Below are 12,565 nucleotides of genomic sequence, written 5' to 3' on the forward strand. Positions count from 1 at the left end.
ATTTCTGTGGATATTGAGGATTTTAAATTATTAAAGAACTTTACCAAAATGATTATTTAATTTATAGATTTTATAATAAAAAAATGTTTTAACAATTATTTGGTATGTGTTTCCTTTTAGAAAAGGACAGATTTCTCTTTACCACCCAGGTATTATCTTACAATTAAGTGATTCTGGTTATGACAATAATTTGACATTTCACTTTTAAATTAATCCCATATGTTGTGTCACTTTTTCATAAGCTGCACAGCTGATGATTACTGTAGGAAGCACCTTTATGATGTTTGGGGTGAGACCCCTGAAAAATCCCTTTTTTCCTTCATTGTTATGTATCTCTTGAATGAGGTGAATCATAGAAGTTGTTGTTCCTTTTTCCTCCAGTGCTATAAATTGAAAAAAAAAAATCAGTGTAATTCAATATTTAGTCTTTATACATTAAGATAGTCCAATGATTAATGAGAATTTACAGAAGCTAAAATTACTCTAGAATTTACACAAGCTAAAATATAACTCTCTCCCTACCTCTAGAATAATCTTGTGCTATCCAGTACAGTAGACCCCAGAAACCTGTGTCTATTTAAACTTAAATTAATTAAAATTAATTAAAACTAAAAATCCAGTTTCTTAGTTGCATTAGAAATATTTCAAGTGCCTGACTAGTGGCTTTCATACTGGACAACACAGAGATAAAATATTTCTATCACTGCAGAAAGTTCTTTTGGGCAGCACTTGAATGTCTTTCATAAGGGACCTCAACAACGCATTTGGAATTGGGTATGACACAGTTTGATAGGGCAATGGATGGGTGATTGGATGGATAGAGAGATTCCCCACCTGGATTGCCATCTAAATTAAATCTGAAAATCTTACCAACAAGAGGAGAAAACAAATGTAAAAGAATATCACTTGCCACATGACTCCTTAAATAATTTACTGAGGAATATAAAAATAGAATTAGATAAGGTTTCTTTTTCTTTTTGTAAAGTGATAAAGGTATTTTCTTAAAATCTAAATTGCTAACATTTCACTTGAGAGAAAAAAACCAGACAACCTCCCTTCCACCCAATCTCTCCTTGCTAAGGGGATTATAATTACTTAGTAATTATAATTATTACTTAGTAATTATAATTACTAATATTCATAGTCATGGTGGGTTGGGATGAGATATTCATAGGCAGCAAAGCATTATATTATGCAGTTGCCCTAATACTTGAACAGCACGGGGAAAATTACAAGATTGTAGAGGTGGCTGGCTCTAATTCACTGTCTTAGAAACTTTGTTTTTTGGGGTTTTTGTTTGTTTTTTCTTATTTTCTTTTTCCTTCCAAGATTTTACTTAAATTCAAGTTAGCTAACATATAGTGTGGTATTATTTTCAGGTGTAGAGTTTAGTGATTCATCATGTCTTAGATCCTTTTTTTTTTAATTATTTATTTTTGAGAGAGAGACAGAGAGAGACAGAGTGCAAGTGTGAGAGGGGCAGAGAGAGAGGGCAACACAGAATCCAGCACAGAGCCTGATACGGGGCTCAAACCCACAAACCATGAGATCATGACCTGAGCTGAAGTTGGATGCTTAATCGTCTGAGCCACCCAGGCACCCCATGTCTTAGATACTTTGAAGGAAGATAATGTCAAGGTTAGATCAGCTGATTGTCACCTTAAATCATATTATGAACACCGTAAGGCCTTCATATAAGCATTTAAAGAGAGTCTCATGGATAACTACAAATCAGGCCCAGGATATAAATGTAAAGGTAACAGTTACTAAGGAAACCATATAGAGTCTCAAAAGGTCTCCTATGGTAAAGTGAAGACCCTCGCTGGGGAGGAGTAAGACCCTGACACATGGGATGGGGACATTTGGATGTATATGCCGAGAAAATGTAGTCTCTAGCACCCTCCAATTTGGCAAAAAGTTGCCTCCTTCCTAATTCTAGAGCAGAGAAGCTTCTCTTTGTCCAGAGGCAATGTAAAGGCCTCAAAAAGGCAGATACCTAACAAGAGGATGTTTGCTTTTCCCACAGTCTGTCCCACCTATGATTGCCTCTTACTGCCTCTCAACCAATAACTTATATAGGGTCAGTCCTCAGACAGCCCAAGGACCTGGCTACTATGGGCTGGAAGGAACCAAGGGAATGGTGTGAGAGTGGATCACAAGAGTACTGACCGGGGGGATATGAGAGGTGGGATGTAATGCTGGATAGAGAAGACTTTACTGATGTGGAACACTCTCTCATGACACAGGACTCCTAAAGCCGGTTGGAATATGCTACTGGGACTGCTCTTTAAAGCTTGGACACAACTACAGCTGGCAGCAAATGAGATAGAGATGTTAAAGTTTTGACAGATTGTTGAGGAAGGGGTCAGCAGACTCAGGAAGGTAGAAATATTACAATGAATTTTATCATGCCTGGAGAACCTACCAGTAGACTATGTTTCTAAGAGAAGAAGGGAGTCCTTGTTGAAAGACCCAAAGATGACTGTCTCAGTGTTGACAGCAGGGGACTATAGCTGCCATAGATTCCTCTGACAGATCTACAGAAAGTAAACAGAAAACCTTCGGGAAAGGATTCACCTTTCTAGATGTCATTAAGAATTTTCATGATTCATGGGAAGAGGTCAAAATATCAATTAATCAATTAATAGGAGTTTGGAAGAAGGGGCTCCAGACTTCAGTGCAGGAAGTAACTGCAGATGTGATGGAAACAGCAAGAAAACTAGAATCAGAAGTGGAGCCTGAAGATGGGACTGAACTGCTGTAATTTCATTAGAAAACTTTCACAGATAAAGTTTCTTCTGATAGAAGAACAAAAAAAAGTGTTTCCTTGCGATGGAATCTACTCCTGGTGAAGATGCTGTGAAGTCTGTTAAAATGACAACAAAGGATTTAGACTATTATATAAAGTTAGTTGATAAAGCAGTGGCAAGTTTGACAGGATTGACTCTAATTTCGAAAAAAGTTCTACTGTGGGTAAAATGCTAATAAACAGCATCACATGCTACATAGAAAATGTTCATGAAAAGAAGAGTTCATCAATGGGGCAAACTTCATTGCTGTCTTATTTCAAGAAATTGCCACAGCCACCCCAACCTTCAGCAACCACCACCCTAATCAGTTAGCAACCATACCCATAAAAGCAAGACCTTCCATTTGCAAAAAGATTAGAACTCACTAAAAGTTCAGATGATGCTTATAAAGTACTTTTACTTAGAGTAAATACATAGTTGTTTTTTTTTTGGTTTTTTTTTTGTTTTTTTTTTGTTTTAGATACAATGCTATTGCACACTAAATAGACCACATAACTTTCATATGCACCGGGAAACCAAAAACATATTTGACTCCCTTTATTGCAGTGATCCAGAACCAAACCCACAATATCTTCAAGGTATCATTTACACAATGATATCTACTGCTTGTGCACATGCCACTTTTCTCTCTCATGAAAGTCTAAATTTTTTAATTAAATTTAAAACCTGATCTTTATCATAAAATTCCACAAGAAGTAACATTTTACCTGTTCATAGGCCCCAATCTTGAGTGTTGTCTCAGGTGCAATTTTAAAAACATTTACACCATTCCCCCGCCAAAGAGAATGAATTCCTCCTTCTTTTGCCATCTGCTCAAACCCACCAATCAATCTCAGTCTCCTTGACTTTAAACTATGAACCTAGAAATGAACAGGAAATTTATTTTTTAATTGATTTTGTTGGTAATATGACAATGATGTTATTATTGCTAATAAAATAATGATACATAAATATAAATATCAATATCTATGATATTCAATACCATTTTCATTTTTGTTTGGAGACATACAAAATTGATATATTAATTCTTTTGTTTTACCAAATACATACTTTAATCTCATATATCAAAGAAAAGAACAACTTAAAGAAAACAGGAATGACTTACCAGAAAATTTTTACACACACAAAATGTGTTGCTGCTAATATATCACAAGATTATTAAAAAGTACACTGAAATATGCACTGAAAAAGGAATGGATGAGAATATGTCAAACTTTCAAAAGTGGATACTTCTGGGTAGCAAGGTATTACCTCAGAATGTGACCTTATTTGAAGACAGGGTCTTTATACAGATAATCAAATTAAAGTAAGGTCTTAAAGCGGGCTCTAAAATCTAATATGATTAGTATCCTTATAAAATGAGGAAATTTGGACACAGAAATATGTAGAGAGGGAAGACAATGTGAAGAGACACAGAGAAAAGACAGTCATCTCCAAGCCAAGGAGAAAGGCCTGGAACAGATCCTTTCCTCAGTGCCCTCAGAAGGTGCCAACACCTTGATCTCAGATTTCTAGCCTCCAAAACTGTGAGACAATAAAATTTGGTTGTGTAAGCCAGTCAGTATGTGATATTTTGTTACAGCATCCCTGGCAGACTAATACACAAGGATTACAGGTCATTTTAATGTCCCCCTTTATACTTTTCTTTATTTTCCCATTTTCCTAATGTTTTATTTTATAATAAGAAAAATGTTATTTTTAAGAGAGTTAAAACTAAAACAGTAAAATACCCTCCTGGCTATGATATAAGAGAATAATAATGGGAGAGCAGGGTGAAATGGATATTCTCACCTCCTATGGGAAGAAGTCTGGAAAAGAATTTAACACTAAGCATGTGCACCCACACAGCTTCAAATCATTACTTAATTTCTAGGAACTATTTCTAAATAAATAATCCTAAATATGATAAAAATATTCATAAACAATGATGTTAATCATTATGAACTATTATGAATTATAATTTTAAAAGAATTTTAAAACCACCTACATGTCCAAGAATAGGAAAAAAAACAAAAATAATAGGACATATCCACTTGAAATAATACAGTCATTAAAACCTGTATTTGAAGAATACACAAATATTTGAAATATTTGAAGAATATCTGAAATAACATGAAAACATGCTCACATTATCCTGTTCATTACAAGAACAAAAAACAGTATATAAATTATTCATATATACTGCTACTTAGTAAGAGGCATTCCTGCTATAGATGCAGAAGAGCTGGAGAAAGAAAGTGCAAATATGTTCAGGGTTGCATTGTGGATACAGATCTGAGTGTTCTAAACTTGGTTATTGTGAAAAAATGGGAGAAGGATATTCCTAGGCTGCTACTACTGTGCCTCTTCACCTAGCACCCATAAGAGGTAGCAGGATCTGCAAACTTTTCATTCTCTCTGTAGAAGATGATGTCCCCCAACATGTTGTCAGAAAGCCCCTGAACCTTTGTTCAGGGCTGGCATGAAACCCAGGACCCAAGTGCCCGAGATTCAGTTATCTCATTGTTCCGTGTGTCCTGCAACACAAATGATGGCTCTGAAGAGATAGCATACTAAGAAAAATAAGGAAGAGGCCATAGAATATGGTAAACATTTGGCAAGAGAAGGAAGGAAGCCAAAGGAAAATAGCAGGAATAGATTGTCAGGAGATGGGAGCTATCCCCTCTGAGAGCTCCCAACGTGTACATCTGAGTCTGTCAGAAATAAGATTTTCTAAGAGTAACAAGATCAGCCATCAACCAAAAAACACTATTCATAATCCATTACCAAATGTCACCAATGTTACCAAAAAAACAAAAGACAAAACAACATCCAGTATGTAAGTTTAATTACAAATTTAAACTCACTAGACTGTGAATTATAAATTTTTATATCCTTGCAAAGAAAGTATTCTGCAAATATTAAATTTGAATTATGATAGTTAACAGACTAAACTATGCACTACTTTAAAACTATCATTGGCAATCCTTACTCGGTAAAATAAAAATAATTTGACATTACCTCCAGTGAAGTATCAGCCACTAGTAAACTTTAAGTAACTTATTTTCCAGTTCTTAGAAATATGCCTAACACTTCATTAGTAGAATACAACCGTGTTATTATGTAGGTGCTAGAGTCTAAAGATAACCAATAAATAAGACTAGTGGTGTCTTATCACTTCTTTGGTAGATTTAGTTATATTTCTGGGGAAAAAAAAACCTCTAACAGAGTGTTCTATTATTATTTCCAATAAAAACTAATTCAAATAGCACACAAGCATCTGTAAGAAAATTAAGAAATCTTTTAATATTGAAATAAGAAAATTTACATTTTCAGAAAAAGTAAAACTTTAATGGGAAATAGGATGAAGTGTGTCAAAATATTTCCTTTTGAAAATTAAGGAGGGTTTTTCAAGTTATGTTAATGCTTAAGGGGTAAAGTGTGCAATCTACCTGCATCATGACTTTCAAGCGGTCAAAAGGTGCCGTGCATGTCCTTGCAACTGTCCCGGCTATACCTGCTGCCACCAAATGCCTCCACCAATCTCCAGAACGCTTCTCTTGCTCAGTAAATTCATCTGGAATAGATATACTCTCCCCTATGTCAATTATCTAATATGATATAAATATGAATTACATAATAAGGAAATGACAAATTAAAAAGATAACTTTTTACAAAGACCAAAAACCCAAAGTTTTTTTTTCATATCTCACCGCCTGTTAATGAAGACTGACAATTTTCTCAGCGCTTGTACTAGACCAAATGATTTTTAATAATACATTCACATATAGGTTTAAAATCTGTAAAATCAATTACCATTAGAGTTATTAATTTTAAATTATCAAACTATTTAATCTCTTCCATGAAAAATGTAAATAATCAGTGCAGTGACCACGTCCTAGTAACACACCACAGTGCCTGCCACACAATAGGTAAGGAATAAATGCTTAATTAAGTTTCTTTACTTTATTTAAAATTCTCTCAAATTCCACTGTGTACTTACCTAAGTCAGAATTCAAGAGCAGCATTTTATATGCTTTAATTTCTTTATTACTGACATCAATTCTTTCCTCAAATGACAATTTTCTTTTTAAAAATCTGAACTCTGACAAGTTTTGCATTTCACTTTCTTTTCAGTAATCATACATGCTTTTGCTAAGCTTGTCCGTTTTTGCTAAATGTTGAGGCAGTGTGACTCTCTGGAAAGAGCATCACACTGGACTCAGGGGATCTAGGTTCCATTACTTGTCAATCATGGTGGACAAGTCACTTCTCTGGTTCTTAGTTTTCCCACCTTCAGTTTATTCATTCATTGAATGCCCCCTTTCCAAACACCATTCCACCTCAAAACCATTGTACTTGATCTTCCCTCTACCTAGAACAATCCTCTGTCGCTCTTTCCATGAATTCTTCTCTAACACTTAGCACAATTTTAATTAGTTCATTTCTATCTATTGGTTGCTTCCTCCTTTAGAAATTAATCCTGATAAGAGCTGCAAACTAGTCTTTCTTGCTCACTGTTGTCAACCTTGCACCTTGGTCTATGTAGACAAGTGTGCTCAGTAAATAGGTGTTGAATTAATAAATTAACATGCCACGTGCTGGGCTGTGCATTCATAATATTATGGTTCAAAAGTTACTTTCTTCCCTCTGGGAGTTTATAGTATAATGAGAAAAACAGGAAAGGAAACAAGCAATTATAATACAGAGGAATAAGTACAATAATAAGGGTAGCAAAAAAAAATGTCTTAAGAACATAATACAGGGGTGCCTGGGTGGCTCAGACAGTTAAGTGTCCAACTTTAGCTCAGGTCATGATCTCACAGTTTGTGGGTTTAAGCCCCATGTTGGGCTCTGTGCTGACAGCTCAGAGCCTGAAGCCTGCTTCAGATTCTGTGTCTCCCTCTCTGTCTGCCACTCCCCTGCTCACACACACACTCTCTCTCAAAATAAATAAATAAACATTAAAAAAATAACATAATATAGAGACACTGAATAGAGTATAGAATTTTTTTTTGGCGGGGGGAGAGATGAGTGGAACTGTCAGGGAACATTTTCCACACAAAGTGACTTAGAAGTAGCAAAGCAATATGAATCCAGGTATTCTGACCTCAAAGGTTAACTTCTTGTCTATCACACTCTACTATCTCCCTATAGAAGTAGGCATTAACCTAGGGAATGTTCTAGGCAAAGGAAATAATTTCTTCAAAGATACTGCATATTCTAAGAACTGCAAGACTGTATACAGGGATGGAAGGAGGATAAAGAAAAGCTCAAGACCTCAGAATAATGTTGACATTTCTGGTTTGGGCAACTAGGAAGTTAATGACACCATTCAGCGAAATGGAAAAAGAAGGTCTAGGGAACAGATGATGTTGTGTTTATGTTTGAGGTGTCTCAACTGATGTCCAATGAATGCTTGTACATGCAGAAGGAAGGTATGCTCTAGATGGAAGAGTAAGTGGGACTGCCTAGGAAAGAAAATGTACAGAATGAGACGTAAAGAAAGCTTAAAATAGAATATAGAAGAAAACATATAAGAAACAAACTGTGGAAGAAGATCCTCAAGAGATATGGAAAAGTAATGATAGAGAAGTGGGAAGAAAACCAGGAGAATGCAGTGTCAAGGAAGCCAGCTGAAGAGAACATTTAAAAAGAGAGAGTGGTAAGATCTAGAAAATATACAATGAACTAACATTTGGGAGACTGGCTTGGTAAAATAATTTTTATAAAGTGCTAAAAGCAAAGCCAGTTAGTTGAGAAGTAAATGGAAAGTATAGCCATGAAGACTGTAAAAAATTTAAGGTAGCTAGAGGGAACATCAGTAGGATTATACTTTTTTTTAAATGATAATGACTTAAATATGTTAAATGTTTAAATGCAGGATATTTAAATACAAAAAATAAAGGAGATAAGGAAGAGAATAAGGCCTCTGAATGGGTCAAAGATTAAATCAAAGGGGAAATCAAAACAATATCTTGAGACAAATGAAAATGGAAACACAACATACCAAAACTTATGGCATGCAACAGAAGCAGTTCTTAGAGGGAAGTTCATAGTGATACAGGCCTACCTCAAGAAACAGGAAAAACCTCAATGTAAATTTATACCTTAAGGAACTAGAAAAAGAAAAACAAACTAAGACAAAAGTTATAAGAAGGAAAGAAATAATAAAGACCATAGCAGAAATGAAGGAAATAGAGACCAAAAACAAAGCAAAAAAAAAAAAAAACTCACCAAAACTAATAGCTGGTTATTTTGAAAAGATAAACAAAATTGGGAAACCTTTAGCTAAACTAAAAAAAGAGAGAAAACCCAAATAAAATCAGAAGCAAAAGAGGAGATAATATAAAGGATACCACAGAAATACAATGGGTCGTAAGACACTACTCTGCACAATTATACACCTATAAATTGCATAATCTAGCAGAAATGGATAAATCTCTAGGTACATACAATGTACCACACACGACTGAATCATGAAGAAAAAGAAAATGTAAACAGACCAATGAGAAAGCAGACTGAATCAGTAATCAAAAATCTCCCAACAAATAAAAGCCCATGATCAGATGGTATCCCTAGTGAATTCTACGAACATTTAAAGAAAAATTACTACCAATCATTTCAAACTCTACTAAAAATCTGAAGAGTATAGAACCTTCCAAACTAATTTTTACAATACCAGCATTACCCTGATACCAAAGCCAGACAAGGACACTACAAAAAAAAGAACACTATAGGCCAATATTCCTGATGAATATAAATTCAAAAATCTCAACAAAATATTAGCAAATAAAATTCAATAGCACATTAAAAGGATCATGATAAATGGGATTTATTTCTGGGATGCAAAGATGGTTCAACATACACAAATCAAAAAATGTGACATCATATTAATAGAATTAGGGATAAAAATCATATGATCATATCAATAGATGCAGAAAAAGCATTTCACAAAATTCAACATCCTTTCATGATTAAAAAAAACTATCAAAAAACTGGGTAGAGAATGAATATAACTCAACATATTAAAGACCATATATGACAAGCCCACAGCTAACATAATACTTGATGGTTAAAGGTTGAAAGCTTTTCCTTGAAGATCAGGAACAAGACAATGTTGACCATTCTTCCCACCAATCCTATTCAACACAGTACTGAAAGTTCTAGCTATAGCAGTTGAGCAAGAAAGAGGAAAAAAAGGCATCCAAATCAGAAAGAAAGAAGTATAATTGTCTCTGCTGCAAATGACATGATCTTATATATAGAAAATCCCAAAGACTCCACAAAAAAACCTGTTAGAGTTAATCAATGAAATCAGTAAAATTGCAAGATACAAAATTAATATATAAAAATCAGCTGCATTTCTATACATTAACAACAAAATATATGAAAAAGAAATATAGAAAACAAACTCATTCATAATAGCATCAAAAACAATAAAATACTTAGGAACAAATTTAACCAAGGAAGTAAGAGACCTACAGTTTGAGGACTAGATGACATTGATGAAATAAAATGAAAATGTGGGGCACCCGGGTGGCTCAGTGGGTTAAGTGGATGACTTCGGCTCAGGTCATGATCTTGTGGTTTGTCAGTTAGAGCCCCACATCAGGCTCTGTACTGACAGCTCAGAGCCTGAAGCCTGCTTCCAATTCTGTGTCTCCCTCTCTCTCTGCCCCTCCCCTGTTCACGCTCTGTCTGTCAATAATAAATAAACACTAAAAAATTTTTAAAAACAAATTGAATATGACACAAATATATGGAAAGATATACCATGGTCATGGTTTGGAAGAACTAATATTGTTAAATGTCCATATACCCAAAGCCATCTATAGATTCAACACAATCCCTATCAAAATTCCAATTGCATTCTTCACAGAATAGAAAAAAAATCCTAGAACGCATATGGAAACACAAACTCCAAATAGCCAAAGTAATCCTGAAAGAGAACAAAGCTAGAGGCATCATACTCTTTGGTTTCAAGCAATACTACAAAGCTCATAATGAAAATGTATGCTACTGGCAGAAAAAGAGACACATAAACCAATGAAACAGAATTGGGAGCCCAGAAATAAATCCTTACATGTAAATTCATATTTGACAAAGAAGCCAAGAATATTCAATGGGCAAGATAGCCTCTTCAAAGAATGGTGTTGGCAAAACTGGATAATCACATGCAGCAAAATGAAATTGGACCTCTACCTTAAACCACTCATAAAAATGAACTCAAAATGGATTAAAAACTTAAAATAAGACCTCAGACTATAAAACTCCTTAAAGCAGACAAGGAAAAATCTTCTTGACATGGGTACCATCAAGGACCTTTTGGATATGACACCAAGAGTATAAATAACAAAAGCAAAAATTAATTAGTGGGTCTACATCAAACTTCAAAGTTTCTACACAGTAAAAGAAACAATCATATATCTTATTTAGGGTTAATATCCAAAATATATAAGGGACTCATACAACTCAAGAACAATCTAATGAAAACAAATGAGCAAAAGAACAAAACAGACATTTCTCAAAAAAAAAAAAAAAAAAAAGACCTATAAATGGCCAATGTGTATATGAAAAGATGGTCTACATCAGGGAAACACAAATCAAAATCACAATATTACCTCACACTTGTTAGAATGGCTACTACCTACAAAACAAGAGACAAGTGTTGGTGAGGATGTAGACAGAAGGGAACCTTTTCTGCAATGTCGGTGGGAATTTAATTGGTGCAGCCACTATGGAAATCAGTATGAGGCTCCTCAAAATATTAAAGACAGAACTATCATATAATCCAGAAATTCCACTTCTTGGTATAAAGCCAAAGAAAATGAAATCAGGATCTCAAAAAGATATCTGTACCTCCATGTTCATTGCAGCATTATTCACAATGGTGAAGTTACGTAAACAACCTAAGTGTAAGATGTGATATATATACATTATACACAATAGATTATTACTCAGCCACTAGAAAGGAGAAAATCCTGCTATTTGCAACAATATAGATGGACTTTGAGGGCATTATGCTAAATATGAAATAAGTCAGATAGAGAAAGGCAAATACTGTGTGGTCTCACTCATATACAGAATCTAAAAAAAGCCAAATTCATATAAACAGACAGTAGAATGGTGGTTGTTAGGGGCTGGGGAATTAGGGAAATGAGAAGACGTTGGTCAAAGGACAAAACCACCAGTTATGAGGTGAACAAATTCTGTGGGGATCTAATTACAGCATGGTGCTTATGGTTAATACTGTATTATATACTTGCAAGTTGCTATGAGTGTTCTCACTGCAAAAAAGAAATGATAATTATGTGAGGTAACAGAAGTGCTAACTAACTAACCCTACTGTGGCAGTCATTTCACAATACATAAGTGTATCAAATATTATGTGGTACACCCTAACTTACACAATGTCATATATCAATTATATCTCAACAAATCTTATAAGGATATAAATAGATAATTCATAGAAAAAGAACACGTGAATCTCTAGTATTTCTATGAAGAGATGTTTAAAATGGACTAAAATCAAAGAAGTGCACATTAAAAGAAGATACCACTTTGTACCCAACAGAGTGGAAAGTATTAGAAAACTGGACAATACCAAGCAATACGTAGAGAAACAGGAACTTTCAGGCATTGCTGGTGGGAATGTAAGCTACCATAGCAAGTTATCCTGGGAAATAACATGGATATATTTTATAAAATTAAGACTGGATAACCTACTAAAATTTGCAAATGCATATTACTTCTGACTCAGAAATTCAGGTGAA

General features: G+C 34.5%; 1 protein-coding gene across 1 annotated transcript in view; it reads right to left on the bottom strand.

Moving 5' to 3' along the window:
* Positions 1–227: 227 nt before the first annotated feature.
* The window catches only part of LOC112864668 (mitochondrial adenyl nucleotide antiporter SLC25A24-like), a 39,872-nt gene continuing 27,534 nt past the window's right edge, over positions 228–12,565 (bottom strand). Inside the window, 3 exon segments of the mRNA XM_086717726.1 lie at positions 228–383; positions 3,518–3,670; positions 6,242–6,400. Of these exon segments, the coding sequence (XP_086573852.1) occupies positions 351–383; positions 3,518–3,670; positions 6,242–6,400 (345 nt within the window). The 3' untranslated portion in view covers positions 228–350.

This window comes from Puma concolor, chromosome C1 (genome assembly GCF_028749965.1).
Source record: "Puma concolor isolate L17-30 chromosome C1, mPumCon1.1.hap2, whole genome shotgun sequence".
Lineage (NCBI taxonomy): Eukaryota > Metazoa > Chordata > Mammalia > Carnivora > Felidae > Puma > Puma concolor.